The 18,117-nt window shown below is 47.0% G+C and overlaps 1 protein-coding gene across 3 annotated transcripts in view; it reads left to right on the top strand.

Annotated features, from left to right (window-relative positions):
* Positions 1–7,153: 7,153 nt before the first annotated feature.
* The window catches only part of ulk4 (unc-51 like kinase 4), a 416,752-nt gene continuing 405,788 nt past the window's right edge, over positions 7,154–18,117 (top strand). Inside the window, exons 1-3 of one of the 3 annotated variants that reach the window (XM_048563177.2) lie at positions 7,156–7,203; positions 9,474–9,503; positions 10,290–10,450. In XM_048563177.2, the coding sequence (XP_048419134.2) occupies positions 7,197–7,203; positions 9,474–9,503; positions 10,290–10,450 (198 nt within the window). In that variant the 5' untranslated portion in view covers positions 7,156–7,196. Of the gene's footprint in view, positions 7,204–9,473; positions 9,504–10,289; positions 10,451–18,117 lie in introns of those variants that run through there. The other 2 variants (XM_059652139.1, XM_059652146.1) reach the window with 2 other exon arrangements.

Genomic DNA, 18,117 nt, shown 5'->3' with positions numbered 1-18,117 from the left:
ACTTTGGGATGCTTTACTATGCTGAAGACACTACACAAATATAAATAAACATTGATGCATCCTGTGAGAACATGCCAAGAATGGATTTTTAGTAAATGCACTTTAGACAACTTTAAGCAGTAAATATTAATGTGCCATTTCATAATATCTTATGACATTTCATTTTCCACAATATTTTAGTTCTTGGATCCCAAACCCTAGGATAAGTTCAAAAAACAAGTTTAAAATAAAAACAGTGTCCAAACACAGCAATATGAAAATAAATTGTACAGCTTATAAAGTTTCCAGTGGAATTTTATTGGGGAGGTGCATTGCTATGGTAACACCCTGGCTTGATTTGTCTTCTCTGTTGATGCCTCACCAGTCAAAAAGGTCACCAGCTGTCAATGTACAGACCTAGAACATTGTGACTTGCTTAGAGTACCTAACAGCCTCAGTGGGTTTTGAACAAATCATTGAACACATGATAAAACCCAATGACCAACTGGAAATACACTTGCAATCTGTATAGGAAAAAGGGAAAATAAATTGTAGATTTATTCGTCAATGGGATATGGGCATCTCTAGTAAGGCCAATAATTGTTATCCATCCCTAAACACCCTTGAACTGAATGGCTTGCAAGATCAGTTCAGAGTCATCCACATTGCGGTGGGTCTGCAGTCACATGTAAGTCAGACCAGGTGAGGATGGCAGATTTCCTTCATTAAATTTTGTTAGTAAACTGGATGTGTTTTCTTAAAACAACAATCAATGATACCTTCATGGTACCATTACTGAGACTACCAATCAATTCCAGATTTTGCTATTTGAATTTAAATTCCATCAGCAGAAACATGGGAACACTACCATCTGCAAATTCCCTTCCAAGTTGCTTACCATTCTGACATGGAAATATACTGCCATTCCTTCAGTGTCCCTAAGGGCTTTGTTGGTCTACCAATAATACGTGGACTACAACAGTTCAAGAAGGCAGATCATGATCAGCTTCTCAAGGGTAAATAGGGATGTACAAAAATGCTGGCCCCATCAGTGCTGCCCATGTCCCATGAGAAAATAAATTGAAAAAGATAGCTGCCTTAGTGGGATGTCAAGCATATCCTTATAGCACTAATATGGGTCTGTGGAATGCAAGTGCAGTGACATTACGACTAAACTGACATTTCCACAAAAAGCCACAGCAAATGGAAACCTGGTTTATACTTGGACTTTTTTGTGTCATAACCAAAAATGAAAGCATCAAGACTAGTATGAGTGCAATTAAAGAGGGAAATAGACCAGGTATTCACAATTTTTCTAATATTATACTAGTGTCTTCTTCACTTACTTAGTTTGTAACACAGAACCACAAATTTAAGTTAATAAAATGTGAGGCTGGATGAACACCGCAGGCCAAGCAGCATCTCAGGAGCACAAAAGCTGACGTTTCGGGCCTAGACCATTCATCAGAGAGGGGGATGGGGGGAGGGAACTGGAATAAATAGGGAGAGAGGGGGAGGTGGACCGAAGATGGAGAGAAAAGAAGATAGGTGGAGAGAGTATAGGTGGGGAGGTAGGGAGGGGATAGGTCAGTCCAGGGAAGACAGACAGGTCAAGGAGGTGGGATGAGGTTAGTAGGTTAATGGGGGTGCGGCTAGGGGTGGGAGGGAGGGATGGGTGAGAGGAAGAACAGGTTAGGGAGGCAGAGACAGGTGGGACTGGTTTTGGGATGCAGTAGGTGGAGGGGAAGAGCTGGGCCGGTTGTGTGGTGCAGTGGGGGGAGGGGACGAACTGGGCTGGTTTAGGGATGCGGTGGGGGAAGGGGAGATTTTGAAACTGGTGAAGTCCACATTGATACCATTAGGCTGCAGGGTTCCCAGGTGGAATATGAGTTGCTGTTCCTGCAACCTTCGGGTGGCATCATTGTGGTACTGCAGGAGGCCCATGACGGACATGTCATCTAGAGAATGGGAGGGGGAGTGGAAATGGTTTGCGACTGGGAGGTGCAGTTGTTTGTTGCGAACTGAGCGGAGGTGTTCTGCAAAGCGGTCCCCAAGCCTCCGCTTGGTTTCCCCAATGTAGCAGAAGTCACACCGGGTACAGTGGATGCAGTATACCACATTGGCAGATGTGCAGGTGAACCTCTGCTTAATGTGGAATGTCATCTTGGGGCCTGGGATAGGGGTGAGGGAGGAGGTGTGGGGGCAAGCGTAGCATTTCCTGCGGTTGCAGGGGAAGGTGCCGGGCGTGGTGGGGTTGGAGGGCAGTGTGGAGCGAACAAGGGAGTCACGGAGAGAGTGGTCTCTCCGGAAAGCAGACAGGGGTGGGGATGGAAAAATGTCTTGGGTGGTGGGGTCGGATTGTAGATGGCGCAAGTGTCGGAGGATGATGCGTTGTATCCGGAGGTTGGTGGGGTGGTGTGTGAGAACGAGGGGGATCCTCTTTGGGCGGTTGTGGCGGGGGCGGGGTGTGAGGGATGTGTTGCGGGAAATACGGGAGACGCGGTCAAGGGCGTTCTCGATCACTGTGGGTGGAAAGTTGCGGTCCTTGAAGAACTTGGACATCTGGGACGTGCGGGAGTGGAATGTCTTATTGTGGGAGCAGATGTGGCGGAGGCGGAGGAATTGGGAATAGGGGATGGAATTTTTGCAGGTGGGCGGGTGGGAGGAGGTGTATTCTAGGTAGCTGTGGGAGTCGGTGGGCTTGAAATGGACATCAGTTACAAGCTGGTTGCCTGAGATGGAGACTGAGAGGTCCAGGAAGGTGAGGGATGTGCTGGAGATGGCCCAGGTGAACTGAAGGTTGGGGTGGAAGGTGTTGGTGAAGTGGATGAACTGTTCGAGCTCCTCTGGGGAGCAAGAGGTGGCGCTGATACAGTGATACCACAAATTTAAGAATTCCTTGTCATGTTTACAGATCCTGTCTTTGTTAAACAACGTTCACAATGCGAACAGAAAAATACCACAATATAAGGTAAAATGATTGTTCTGTGGATTAACTCAAAAAGATTCCTTCTTTAATATTGAACTTTCGGTTATTACAACTTGAACTATTATAATTTGGATAATGTAGCAATTGGTTTGTAAGTATAGTGGCTCAGTGGCTTGCACTGCTGCCTCACAGAACCAGGGACCTGGGTTTGAATCCAGCCTTGGGTGACTGGACATGTGGAGTTTACACAGTCTCCCCGTGCCTGTGTGGGTTTCGTCCCATAGTCCAAAGATGTGCAGATTAGGTGGATTGGCTGTGCTAAATTGTCCACAGCGTCTAGGGTGGGAAATACAAGCAAAGGGTAGGGTGTGCGTCTGGGCGGGATGTTCGTCAGAGGGTCAGTGTGGACTTGATTGGCTAAATAGCCTGCTTCCACACTGCGGGGATGCTATGAATTGTTGATGTATCTAATTAGTGTAACTTTGTTGATAATCATATTTAATGGAGCAACATAAACTTAGGTTAACTGGCTGATCAGATGTAGCCTTGAGAATGGCAGATATAGTTTTGAACATGCTGTCAGGATAAAAGTATCCACGTTTAATCTCACATTGCATGTGCTACTCTCATGATCTCAAAAATAGCATCTTGCATGTGGAAATATACTAAAAGTTTTTATTTTTGTATGATTTGGATGCTATTAGTTGACCCCAAGTTTTAAAGAAGTGAAAGATGTGTTCAATTTTTTTGTTTAATAACACTGGGACAAATCTGTGTCTCCTCCAGGATTCAAATAAAATGCAAAGGTGCTACCGATCTTCCTCGTTTCTAAATTGTGTTTAGGATCAATTAACATACAATTGATCAAAGAAGCTAAACATAATAAACCAATGTCATAAATATAAGGAAACTCCTACCCTCCTCGGTTTTACATTCGGGTAGCTTTGACCCGAAAAGTGGCTCTGCTAGATACTGATTCTTTGGTCGCATGAATGCTTTTCTTGGCGGCAATATGTTAATAAAAAGTTACCTGCACAAAACGAAAAACAAAGGAAACTTAGATAACAAGGTGCACAGCTGGATGAACACAGCAGGCCAAGCTGCATCAGAGGAGCAGGAAGGCTGACATTTCGGGCCTTGACGCTTCTTCTATTCTAAGATTCTCCAGCATCTGCAGGTCCTACTATCAATGAAAGAAAGTGATAATGGGAACTGCAGATGCTGGAGAATCCACGATAATGAAATGTGAGACTGGATGAACACAGCAGGCCCAACAGCATCTCAGGAGCACAAAAGCTGACGTTTCGGGCCTAGACCCTTCATCAGAGAGGGGAATAGGGTGAGGGTTCTGGAATAAATAGGGAGAGAGGGGGAGGCGGACCGAAGATGGAGAGAAAAGAAGATAGGTGGAGAGGACAGTATAGGTGGGGAGGTAGGGAGGGGAAAGGTCAGTCCAGGGAAGATGGACAGGTCAAGGAGGTGGGATGAGGTTGGTAGGTAGGAGATGGAGGTGCGGTTTGGGGTGGGAGGAAGGAATGGGTGAGAGGAAGAACCGGTTAGGGAGGCAGAGACAGGTTGGACTGGTTATGGGATGCAGTGGGTGGAGGGGAAGAGCTGGGCTGGTTGTGTGGTGCAGTGGGGGGAGGGGATGAACTGGGATGGTTTTGGGATGCGGTGGGGGAAGGGGAGATTTTGAAGCTGGTGAAGTCCACATTGATACCATTGGGCTGCAGGGTTCCCAAGCGGAATATGAGTTGCTGTTCCTGCAACCTTCGGGTGGCATCGTTGTGGCACTGCAGGAGGCCCATGATGGACATGTCATCTAAAGAATGGGAGGGGGAGTGGAAATGGTTTGCGACTGCATCCACTGTACCCGGTGTGGCTTCCTCTACATTGGGAAAACCAAGCGGAGGCTTGGGGACCGCTTTGCAGAACACCTCCGCTCGGTTCGCAATAAACAACTGCACCTCCCAGTCGCAAATCATTTCCCTAGCCGAACTCGTCCTCACCCTCAATAACTTCTCTTTTGACTCCTCCCACTTCCTACAGACTTAGGGGGTGGCCATGGGCACCCGCATGGGCCCCAGCTATGCCTGCCTCTTTGTAGCTTACGTGGAACAGTCCCTCTTCCGCACCTACACAGGCCCCAAACCCCACCTCTTCCTCCGGTACATTGATGACTGTATCGGCGCTGCCTCTTGCTCGCCAGAGGAGCTCGAACAGTTCATCCACTTCACCAACACCTTCCACCCTAACCTTCAGTTCACCTGGGCCATCTCCAGCACATCCCTCACCTTCATGGACCTCTCAGTCTCCATCTCAGGCAACCAGCTTGTAACTGATGTCCATTTCAAGCCCACCGACTCCCACAGCTTCCTAGAATACACCTCCTCCCACCCACCCTCCTGCAAAAATTCCATCCCCTATTCCCAATTCCTCCGCCTCCGCCGCATCTGCTCCTACGACAAGACATTCCACTCCCGCACATCCCAGATGTCCAAATTCTTCAAGGACCGCAACTTTCCCCCCACAGTGATCGAGAACGCCTCGACCGCGTCTCCCGCATTTCCCGCAACATGTCTCTCACACCCCGCCCCCACCACAACCGCCCCAAGAGGATCCCCCTCGTTCTCACACACAACCCCACCAACCTCCAGATACAACACATCATCCTCCGACACTTCCGCCATCTACAATCCGACCCCACCACCCAAGACATTTTTCCATCCCCACCCCTGTCTGCTTTCCAGAGAGACCACTCTCTTCATGACTCCCTTGTTCGCTCCACACTGCCCTCCAACCCCACACACCCGGCACCTTCCCCTGCAACCGCAGGAAATGCTACACTTGCCCCCACACCTCCTCCCTCACCCCTATCCCAGGCCCCAAGATGACATTCCACATTAAGCAGAGGTTCACCTGCACATCTGCCAATGTGGTATACTGCATCCACTGTACCCGGTGTGGCTTCCTCTACATTGAGGAAACCAAGCGGAGGCAAACCATTTCCACTCCTGCTCCCATTCTTTAGATGACATGTCCATCATGGGCCTCCTGCACTGCCTAAATGATGCCACCCGAAGGTTGCAGGAACAGCAACTCATATTCCGCCTGGGAACCCTGCAGCCTAATGGTATCAATGTGGACTTCACCAGTTTCAAAATCTCCCCTTCCCCAACTGCATCCCTAAACCAGCCCAGTTCGTCCCCTCCCCCCACTGCACCACACAACCAGCCGAGCTCCTCCACTCCACCCACTGCATCCCAAAACCAGTCCAACTTGTCTCTGCCTCCCTAACCTGTTCTTCCTCTCACCCATCCCTTCCTCCCACCCCAAGCTGCACCCCCATTTACCTACTAACCTCATCCCACCTCCTTGACCTGTCCGTCTTCCCTGGACTGACCTATCTCCTCCCTACCTCCCCACCTATACTCTCTCCACCTATCTTCTTTTCTCTCCATCTTCGGTCCGCCTCCCCCCTCTCCCTATTTATTCCAGAACCCTCTCCCCATCCCCCTCTCTGATGAAGGGTCTAGGCCCGAAACGTCAGCTTTTGTGCTCCTGAGACGCTGTTGGGCCTGCTGTGTTCATTCAGCCTCACATTTCATTATCAATCAACGAAACTTCTTTTTTTCTTTCTTCCCCCCTCTTCTCTGCTAAGTAGAGTGACATCTCCATTCACAGAACACAAGTATCTCCTTATTAATGAAGTTCAAGCAATAAACTTTACAATAAAAATCTTAATTTTGATTGTCTATAACTCTTTGATAATCCATTATTCTGACTATCGAAATGGACTATTCCTAGTTATAATTGGTCTTTTTTTAAATATTAAAACTGGAAGGAACAATGCATTCCAAGTTTTAGTTTCAATAAACTTTTCAAATATTGATAATGTGCCTTTTCTTTCTGCAAGGTAGCCAGCAACTACACTCTAACTGCCACGTGTCTCTGGGCTTTGTTCCTGTCAATCTGGGCTCGGTTGCCACGAGCAATCGCCTCAGCGGTAACCAAGGAAAAGATCCATCCTTTACCCAGAAGAAGGGAGGAAAGATCGGAGTTGAAAGGACGGTTCCATACAGTTTCAGAGGTCCACAGCTGGAACACATATTGTAGTAGTTTACATTTCAAATTCAATGGTTGGCAGAATTGCAGGCGATGGTTGCGCCTTTACCGCCGCGTTGAGGAGGTCACAGGAAGATCAACCTCCCCTATTTGCAAATAGTGGTTCAGACACATCACACATCCGGCGGAGTCAACGCAGCATCAACGGTTGGAGCGCGAGCTGATGGTCGGTGAGTGTCCGGGGAGGGAGGTGATGGTCAGCGAGTGCCCGGGAAGCGGGCGATGGTCCGCGAGTGTCCGGGGAGAAGTTGATAGTAATATAGGAGAGATTAATAATCCAGAGGCTCAGGCTGGTGTCTTTGGCGTGATGTAGAAGTGTTAGTGTTGGACTGGGGTGGACAAGGTCAGAAATCACACCACACCAGGTTATAGTCCAACACATTTATTTGAAAACACAGGCTTTTTGAGCCTTGCTCCTTCTTCAGGTGCTGATGAGAGGGGTGGCATCAGACAGAATTTGTAAGTAAAAGCTCAAAAGGATCAGACAACTGAGGAGGATGTATTGAACAACCTAAGATCCTGTTAAATCTTTAACCAGTTAGAAGGTTTTAATTGATTAATATGTATATGTTAATCCTTTAATTTCTTTGAAGTTACTGTCCTGAGAGAACTAAAGGTTTTATCAGTGTAAAGAAGAGTTGATACACATGCGTACATGCACACGCACACACACAAATCTAAATTTATGGGTGAATTTGTATTTCCAGATTCATTCTATTTTGTTTAAAAAGCGCACAATTTATAGACAGTCAGTCAATGTAACGTTTTTATAAATTCCTACTTTAGAAATAAAACCAGTCTGAATCCAAACCAAAACACAAACTGGTTCTAAACAAGGTCTCACCTAACATGCATTGTCTGACCTAAAATATCACCTCTTCTTTACATTGATCAAACCTTTAGTTCTCTCAGGGCAATGACTTGAAAGAAATTTCAAGGTCTATGTATACATATTATTAATTTAAAACCTTCTAACTGATTAAATATTTAACAGCATTTTAGGTTTGTTTGATACGTCCTCATCATTTGTGTAACCCTTTAATCTTTTATAAAAAATTCTGTGTCTGATGCCACCTCTCTCACTAACACCTGTTGGACTACAACCTGGTGTTGTGTGATTTCTGATGTTATTGGGGGCATGGGTGAAATTTCAATTCATAGAAACCTTACAGTGCAGATAAAGACCGTTTGGCCCATTGACTGCACCAACTCTCTGAAGGGCAACCCATTCAGACCGATTTCCCCCAACCTATTCCCACATTAACTAGAGTAATCCACCTCGCCTGCAAACTCTGGAGCAAGTTAGCATGACCAATCAACTTCAGGTGCTCATCTTTAAACTTTTTGAATGGAAACTGAAATATCCAGCAGAAACCCACACAGACACAGGGAGAACATGCAAACTTCACACAGATAGCACCCCCCCCCTCCCCCCCTCCCCCCAAGCTGCCAAGGGCAGGAATCAAACTTGGGTCCTTGGTCCTGTGAGGTAGCAGTGCTAACCATTGTGCTGCACAATTCAATAATATCTAGAATTAAAAGCTAACTTAATGGTGACCATATAATCAATGTCAATTGCCATAAATACTATTCTGGCTCACAAATGTCCTTCAGGGAAAGAAATTTGCTGTACCTGCCTGGCCTATATGTGATTTTGGATTTGCCACTCGTGGTTGATTCATAATTGTGCTTTGCAGTAGTCTGGAGAGCCAATATGTTCAAGGGCAACTGGAAGTGGGGGTGCAACAAACACCAGCCTTGCCAGTGATGTACATCTGATACAAGAATAAAACCATTCATGGACACTGGCTATACCTCACCATCATCTTTTTGTAACTCCTCTGTGTTGGCAGACTGCTTCAGTAGAATTGGGTCCAGAATATGCTGAGCCAAAATTTCTGAGTGAAACATGGGGAAGACCAAAACTTCACTTTGGGACATGCTACACACCACTACTCCTACTTTGGATGAACAAGAGAGTATTCACAACTGCAGCATTCTGTTCAAACCTGAGTGAGCTTGCACATTTGTCTAAGATAACAAAGTGTGGAGCTGGATGAACACAGCAGGCCAAGCAGCATCTCAGGAGCACAAAAGCTGACGTTTCGGGCCTAGACCCTTCATCAGAGGCTCTGATGAAGGGTCTAGGCCCGAAACGTCAGCTTTTGTGCTCCTGAGATGCTGCTTGGCCTGCTGTGTTCATCCAGCTCCATACTTTGTTATCTTGGATTCTCCAGCATCTGCAGTTCCCATTACCTTTTGCACATTTGTCTGCTCTCCATCAGAAAGATTCCGTACTTCTCAATGTTGCCCAGTTCGCAGCCAACTTCATCCTAACTGCTTCTGATATTCCCAGCTGTCATGCGTATAACCTGAAGCGATCTATTGCATCCTTGTAGCTCTCCTATAATTTTTAAAAATGCATCTTTCATGTCCTCAGGCCGTACCAAACCATTTTGCAGCTGTAGAGGTACGTTTTGAAAGTGGAAATGGAACTACAATATGGTAACTATGGCCATCACATTTACACAGCAAGGTCCTGTGTGTAACAACTGTATAATCTGATGATTGAGAGAATTTTTTTTCAAATTCCCCTTACCCTTCTTTGAAAAGTGCTGATTTGTTTTTTGCATCCACCTAAGAGGACAAATGGAACCTCAATTTTATTGCTTTACAGAAATATGGCATCCCTGACAGTACAGCAATTGCTTCATCCTACAATGGAGTATCAGCCTAACAGCGCCTCTTTCAAATCTTTTGTTTTTCACATTTCCTCCATTAAATCCTGCTCATATACTACCTCTGTCCTTGCTGAACCACACTGACTTTATATGCCTCAGTGCTGTAAATTTGAAATTGTCACCCTTGTATTCCAACATAGTTTGTGACTTTGCCATTCACTAACTCCCAATGGCGCCTCACCTCTGCTTGTCATTTGGCTGGACCAAATAAGGATAACTCTTTACTTTCTCTTACGACCTGGGTGTGACAAACTGTTAGTTACCAGATGGCCATTGGTGACACTAGTTTTTCAAATCCTGATTTCCTTTCGTATCTCATCACATGCTCAGCTGATGATGGGATATGAAATTATGTTTTGGAGTTCCAGTCTTGTAAATTAACAATTGATGAATGTCTCCTTTTGTACCCATGGCTTGATGCTGAGATCACCGTCTTTGAAATTTCAAAGATAGGACATCAGTTGTAACTTTATTGTGTATTTGTGGTCATAATTATTTGTCACTTCCTTTATCAGTTGATAAATGTACAACAACAAAAATGGAAAACTTTGTCCTTTATGAGGAAATTGGAAAAGGAAATAAGTCAACCGTTTACAAAGGCAGAAGAAAGGGAACTATCAACTTTGTAGCAATTTTATGTATTGACAAATCAAAACGGCCAGAGATCACGAACAGAGTAAGTATTACTAGATTATAGCATTAGAATTTGAATTCCCTGATAATTCAGAAAGCATATTGGCACCGAGCATTGTGGACCTAATATACTGTCAACAGAATAGGCCTTGGCTTCTTGAATTTATGTTGCTAACCTGGGCTGTGTTGCTTTAGTTCTGTTGGAGATAGTTATGCTTTTATATTGGAATATAGTGGTAGAGATTTAGGAGATTGAGTGTTAAATTAGCTGATCTCCATTGGGCAAGAGGGATATTGTCTTTGTGATGCCAGAATAACAAAGAGGGAAATAATTTCCCCAGGAGCCTGATTTCTGCCCAGTGATGGCTACTGGAAGTTCAAATGAACGAACATCAAGTGAGACCTGAGTCAGATTGGACTGTAACGTAAACAAGAGCCAGCCTGTACTCATTGTCAAGGTTGACAAGATGAGTGGATACGTCAGCAAACGACTGAATGGCTGCTGGTATTATGAAATTTTTCTCAGCAGCTACCACTGATGTCAGGTAAAGGTAGAATGCTGGCAGAAGATTGGGTACCCCGTAGTAGTCCTTTGCAAATAGTTTTTAAAATGTAATAATTGATGGAAAAATTTGTGAGAGGTGATAGAGTGTGAATGTCTTATATTGGTGGAAAGTAGGCATTATTTTTCTCATTCTTCACCTTTTGAATTAACATAAAGTTGTGATAACAAATACAAAGTACATAATCGTAACTTGCCTTTTCTTATCCGTTTTAGGTAACATTCATATTTCTTTTTGGGGTATTATTACGCTGGTGTTAATTAAGTGGACCTTATATGATGTATAAGCTGAGACTAAATGTGAGGTACTGCATTTTGGAAAGGCAAATCAGGGCAGGACTTATACACTTAATGGTAAGGTCCTGGGGAGTGTTACTGAACAAAGAAACCTTGGAGTGCAGGTTCATAGTTCCTCAAAGGTGGAGTCACAGGTAGATAGGATAATGAAGAACATGTTTGGTTTGCTTGCCTTTAATGATCTGTGTATTGTGTACAGGACATTAGTTAGGCCACTTTTGAAATACTGCATGCAAGTCTGGTCTCCCTACTGTAGGAAGGATATTGTGAAACTGGAAAGCATTCAGAAAACAACAAGGATGTTGCCAGGGATTGAGGGCTTTCGGGAGAGGGTGAATAGGTTGGGCTATTTTCCCTGGAGTGTCAGAAGCTGAGGGGTGACCTTTATAGAGGTTTATAAAATCATGAGAGGCATGGATAGGGTAAACAGACATGGTCTTTGTGCTCCTGAGATGCTGCTTGGCCTGCTGTTTTCATCCAGCCCCACACTTTGTTATCTTGGTTTCTCCACCATCTGCAGTTCCATTATCTATGGTCTTTTCCCTAGCGTGCCATTTGAGATTTCAAAAACTAGAGGGCATAGCTGAGAGGGGAAAGATTTAAAAGGGACCTATCGGATAACTTTTTCACACAGAGGGTGGTGATTGTATGGAATGAGCTGCCAGAGGAAGAGGTGGAGGCTGGTGTAATAGAGATAACAAGGTGTAGAGCTGGATGAACACAGCAGGCCAAGCAACGCCAGAGGAGCAGGAAGGCTGATATTTCCGGCCTAGACCCTTCTTCAGAAATGGGGGAGGGGAAAGGGGTTCTGAAATAAATCGGGAGCGAGGGGGAGGCGGATAGAAGATGGATAGAAGAGAAAAAGGTGGAGAGGAGACACAGGTCAAAGAGGCGGGGATGGAGCCAGTAAAGATGAGTGTAGGTGAGGAGGTAGAGAGGAGATAGGTCAGTCCAGGGCGAACGGACAAGTCAAGGGAGTGGGATGAGGTTAGTATGTAGGAGGTGGGGGTGGGGCTTGAGGTGGCAGGAAGGACCGGTTAGGGAGGCGGGGACGAGCTGGGCTGGTTTTGGGATGTGGTAGGGGGAGGGGATATTCGTTGGGCTACAGGGTTCCCAGGCAGAATGTGAGTTGCTGTTCCCACAACCTCCGGGAGCATTGTTGTGGCACTGCAGGAGGCCCAGGATGGTCTTGTCGTGTGAGGAATGGGAGGGGGAGTTGAAATGGTTCACGACTGGGAGATGCAGTTGTTTAGTGCGAACCGAGCGTAGGTGTTCTGCAAAGCGGTCCCGCATCTATTCCCAGGCTGAGGCATTCCACTTCCATACATCTCAGATGTCCTCGTTTTTCAAGGACTACATCCCCCCCCCACAGTGGTCGAGAATGCCCTCGACTGTGTCTCCCGCATTTCCTGCAATTTATCCCCCACAACCCCTCCCCGCAATAACAACCAAAACAGAATCCCCCTCATCTTCATGCACCACCTCACCAACCTCTGGATCCAATTGCAATCCGACCCCATCCTCAAAGACGTTTTTCCCTCCCCACCCTTATCTGCTTCCAGTCACGGGGGACCACTCTCTCCGTGGCTCCCTTTTCCGCTCCACACTCCCGTCCTGCCCCACTACACCTGACACATTTTCCTGCAACCGCAGGAAGTGCTACACCTGTCCCAGCACTCCACCCTCCCTGCCAACCCCCATCCCAGGCCCCTAGAAGACTTTCCACGTCAACCAGATGCTCACCTGCACATCTGCTAATGTGGTATACTGCATCCATTGTTCCCGTTGTGGCCTCCTATACATCGGGGAAACCAAGTGGAGGCTTGGGGACCACTTTGCAGAACACCTATGCTCGGTTCGCAATCAACAGCTGCACCTCCCAGTCTCAGATTCTCCACCATCTGCAGGTCCTATTATCTCTAAGGTTGGTGTAATTGCAGCATTTAAAAGGCATCTGGATGGGTACATGAATGGGAAGGGTTTAGAGGGATATATGCCAATTTCTGGCAAATGGGCCCAGATTTACACAGGATATCTGGTTGACATGGACGAGTTGACCAGAGTGTCCGTTTCTGTGCATTCCGATTACTCTGTAAATATTATCTGGGAAATGCCACTTTTGGAAAAACTTACATTTATATTGTACTTTTCACAGTCACAAGACATTGCTTTACAGCAATAAATTATTTTTGAAGTGTAGTTCCAGTTGTACTGGAGGAGAACGCAATAGTCAATTTGTATGGTGCAATTAAAAGCGATGAAATAATGAACAAGTATTTTCTGGTATATTTTAGTGATAAATATTAACCTGGACACTGGGAAGAACATCTCTTGCTCTTTAAAATATTATCTTCAGGAGGATAAAGTTAAGTTTAAAGTCTCCTCCACGAGTTGGTGCCTCTAACACTGCAGCACTTCCACAGTCCCACACTGAATTGTTAGTAAAGCTCATGCACTTATGTCTCTGGCATGGAACATGACTATTGGCTGAAAGGAAAGAGTGCAACCACGGCCATCATTTAAATTGGTGGTGACACAACTGAGTCATAACTTGTCTTTAGCTAATATTTCCCCATAACAGAGGCAATGGCCTTGTAGTGTTATTGCTGGACTATTAATTGAGAAACTCAGCTAATATTCTGGGGACATGGTAGAAATAAGGGTCTAATGATGGACCATGAAACCATTGTTAATTGTCTGGAAAAGCCATCATGTGCACCAATGTCCTTTAGAGAAGGAAATCTGCTATCTTTACCTGATCTGGTCTACATGTCACTCCAGAAACACAGTAGTGTGGTTGACTCTTAACAGCTCTCTGGGCAGTAAATACTGGCCATAGCAGAGATGCTCACATTCCATGACTGAATAAAAAGAAAATGATCACATGCGGGAACCACAACTGGTACTTTTCTCACTTTTCATACACCACCTGTTGTCCTGATTGAGATCCAATAACCCCATATAGAGTAAAAATTGAACTTTGCATCTTGTCATTAATGCTGAAACTGAAATGTTACACACATTTCTGTAAATCTTTAAAGATCTTAATAGCTCCAGACTTGAAAAGTTGTTCAATGCTTTCTTGACCGGCCTACCATTTCCAAAATGTTGAGCTTATCTAAACCTCAGCTGCCTTTATCCTGACTTGACCAAGTTCTGTTCGTCCATCATTATATTGTTAATTCCCGACATAGGATCTCAGAATCCGTGCAGTGCTGAAAGAGGCCATTCTGCTTATTGAGTTTGCATTGACCCTCCAAAGTGTGTCCCACTCAGACACAACCCTCTACCCTGTCCCTGTAACCCTGCATCTACCATGGCTAAGATAATAAAGTGTGAAGCTGGATGAACACAGCAGGCCAAGCAGCATCTCGGGAGCACAAAAGCTGACGTTTCAGGCCCAGACCCTTCACCAGAGAGGGGGATGGGCTGACGGTTCTGGAATAAATAGGGAGAGAGGGGGAGGCGGACCGAAGATGGAGAGAAAAGAAGATAGGTGGAGAGGAGAGTATAGGTGGGGAGGTAGGGAGGAGATAGGTCAGTCCAGGGAAGACGGACATGTCAAGGAGGTGGGATGAGGTTAGTAGGTAGGAAATGGAGGTGCGGCTTGCTGTGGGAGGAAGGGATGGGTGAGAGGAAGAACAGGTTAGGGAGGCGGGACGAGCTTGGCTGGTTTTGGGATGCAGTGGGGGAAGGGGAGATTTTGAAGCTGGTGAAGTCCACATTGATACCATGGTGCTGCAGGGTTCCCAAGCGGAATATGAGTTGCTGTTCCTGCAACCTTTGGGTGGCATCATTGTGGCACTGCAGGAGGCCCACGATGGACATGTCATCGAAAGAATGGGAGGGGGGAGTTGAAATGGTTCGCGACTGGGAGGTGCAGTTGTTTATTGCGAACCGAGCGGAGGTGTTCTTCAAAGCGGTCCCCAAGCCTCCGCTTGGTTTCCCCAATGTAGAGGAAGCCACACCAGGTACAATGGATACAGTATACCACATTGGCAGTTGTGCAGGTGAACCTCTGCTTAATATGGAAAGTCATCTTGGGGCCTGAGATAGGGGTGAGTGAGGAGGTGTGGGGGCAAGTGTAGCACTTCCTGCGGTTGCAGGGGAAGGTGCCGGGTGTGGTGGGTTTGAAGGGCAGTGTGGAGTGAACGAGGGAGTCACGGAGAGAGTGGTCTCTCCGGAAAGTAGACAAGGGTGGGGATGGAAAAATGTCTTGGGTGGTGGGGTCGGATTGTAGATGACGGAAGTGTCGGAGGATGATGCGTTATATCCGGAGGTTGGTGGGTTGGTGGGGTGGTGTGTGAGAACGAGGGGGATCCTCTTTGGGCGGTTGTGCCGGGGGCGGGGAGTGAGGGATGTGTTGCGGGAAATGCGGGAGACGCGGTCAAGGGCGTTCTCGACTACTGTGGGGGGAAAGTTGCGGTCCTTGAAGAACCTGGACATCTGGGATGTGCGGGAGTGGAATGCCTCATTGTGGGAGCAGATGCGGCAGAGGCGGAGGAATTGGGAATAGGGGATGGAATTTTTGCAGCAGGGTGGGTGGGAGGAGGTGTATTCTAGGTAGCTGTGGGAGTTGGTGGGCTTGAAATGGACATCAGTTACAAGCTGGTTGCCTGAGATGGAGATTGAGAGGTCCAGGAAGGTGAGGGATGCGCTGGAGGTGGCCCAGGTGAACTGAAGGTGTTGTTGAAGTGGATGAACTGATCGAGCTCCTCTGGGGAGCAAGAGGTGGCGCCGATACAGTCATCAATGTAACGGAGGAAGAGGTGGGGTTTGGGGCCTGTGTAGGTGTGGAAGAGGGACTGTTCCACGTAAGCTACAAAGAGGCAGGCATAGCTGGGGCCCTTCCAGGTGCCCATGGCCACCCCCTTTGTCTGTAGGAAGTGGGAGGAATTGAAAGAGAAGTTGTTGAGGGTTCCTTCCTGGACCTCTCAGTTTCCATCTCAGGCAACCAGCGTGTAACTGATGTCCATTTTAAGCCCACCGACTCCCACAGCTACCTAGAATACACCTCCTCCCACCCACCCTCCTGCAAAAATTCCATCCCCTATTCCCAATTCCTCCGCCTCTGCTGCATCTGCTCCCACAATAAGACATTCCACTCCCGCACGTCCCAGATGTCCAAGTTCTTCAAGGACCGCAACTTTCCCCCCACAGTGGTCGAGAACGCCCTTGACCGCGTCTCCCTCATTTCCTGCAACACATCCCTCACACCCCGCCCCCGCCACAACCGCCCAGGAGGATCCCCCTCGTTCTCACATACCACCCCACCAACCTCCGGATACAACGCATCATCCTCCGACACTTGCGCCATCTACAATCCGACCCCACCACCCAAGACATTTTTCCATCCCCACCCTTGTCTGCTTTCCGGAGAGACCATTCTCTCCGTGACTCCCTTGTTCGCTCCACACTGCCCTCCAACCCCACACACCCGGCACCTTCCCCTGCAATCGCAGGAAATGCTACACTTGCCCCCACACCTCCTCCCTCACCCCTATCCCAGGCCCCAAGATGACTTTCCATATTAAGCAGAGGTTCACCTGCACATCTGCCAATGTGGTATACTGTATCCATTGTACCCGGTGTGGCTTCCTCTACATTGGGGGAAACCAAGCGGAGGCTTGGGAACCGCTTTGAAGAACACCTCCACTCAGTTCGCAACAAACAACTGCTCCTCCCAGTCGCGAACCATTTCAACTCCCCCCTCCCATTCTTTAGATGACATGTCCATCATGGGCCTCCTGCAATGCCACAATGATGCCACCCGAAGGTTGCAGGAACAGCACCTCATATTCCGCTTGGGAACTCTGCAGCCCAATGGTATCTATGTGGACTTCACCAGCTTCAAAATCTCCCCTTGCCCTACCGCATCCCAAAACAGTTCGTCCCCTCCCCCCACTGCATCCCAAAACCAGCCCAGCCTGTCTCTGCTTCCCTAACCTGTTCTTCCTCTCACCCATCCCTTCCTCCCACCCCAAGCCGCACCTCCATCTCCTACCTACTAACCTCATCCCACCTCCTTGACCTGTCCGTCTTCCCTGGACTGACCTATCCCCTCCCTACCTCCCCACCTATACTCTACCCTCCCCCTATCTTCTTTTCTCTCCATCTTCGGTCCGCCTCCCCCTCTCTCCCTATTTATTCCAGAACCCTCACCCCATCCACCTCTCTGAAGGGTCTAGGCCCGAAACGTCAGCTTTTGTGCTCCTGAGATGCTGCTGGGCCTGCTGTGTTCATCCAGCTTCGCATTTTATTATCTTGGATTCTCCAGCATCTGCAGTTCCCATTTATCACATCTACCATGGCTAACCCAATTAGCCTGCGTACATTATGGGACAAATTAGCAATCCACCTAACCTATACATCTTTAGACTGTGGGAGGAAGGCGGAGCATCCAGAGGAAACTCACACAGATACTTGTGCATACTCCATTCAGACAGTTGCCCAAGGTTTGAATTGAAACTGGGTTCCTGGCACTGTGAGACAGCAGTGCTAACCACTGAACCACCATACTGCTACCACAATATGGTAGCACTTCAAATTTCAATAATGTGTCCTTGTTTTCCAATCCCTGTCTCCCTTTGTATCTTCTACAATTTGGCAATAATTCTCCTGCCATCCATTGTGACTTGTTGTGCCTTCCCAATTTACTTTGCTCTTTTGGTGATGCTCATGGTTTCTTCAGCCCTTTTTTTCTGAAATCTCTTTGGCTCTTTCCTTTCAGATGCTGTTAAATTCAAGCTCTTTGACCAATCTTCTGGCCAACAGTAATATCTCCATACTTGGTTCATCGTTGAACATTGTCAATTTACACAGCTGTGAAGTCCCTTGGGACATTTTGATAT

This window comes from Stegostoma tigrinum, chromosome 2 (assembly GCF_030684315.1).
Source record: "Stegostoma tigrinum isolate sSteTig4 chromosome 2, sSteTig4.hap1, whole genome shotgun sequence".
Classification (NCBI taxonomy): Eukaryota; Metazoa; Chordata; class Chondrichthyes; order Orectolobiformes; family Stegostomatidae; genus Stegostoma; species Stegostoma tigrinum.
Note: the sequence above shows the minus strand (reverse complement) of the source record. Positions and strands in the feature narration are given on the sequence as shown.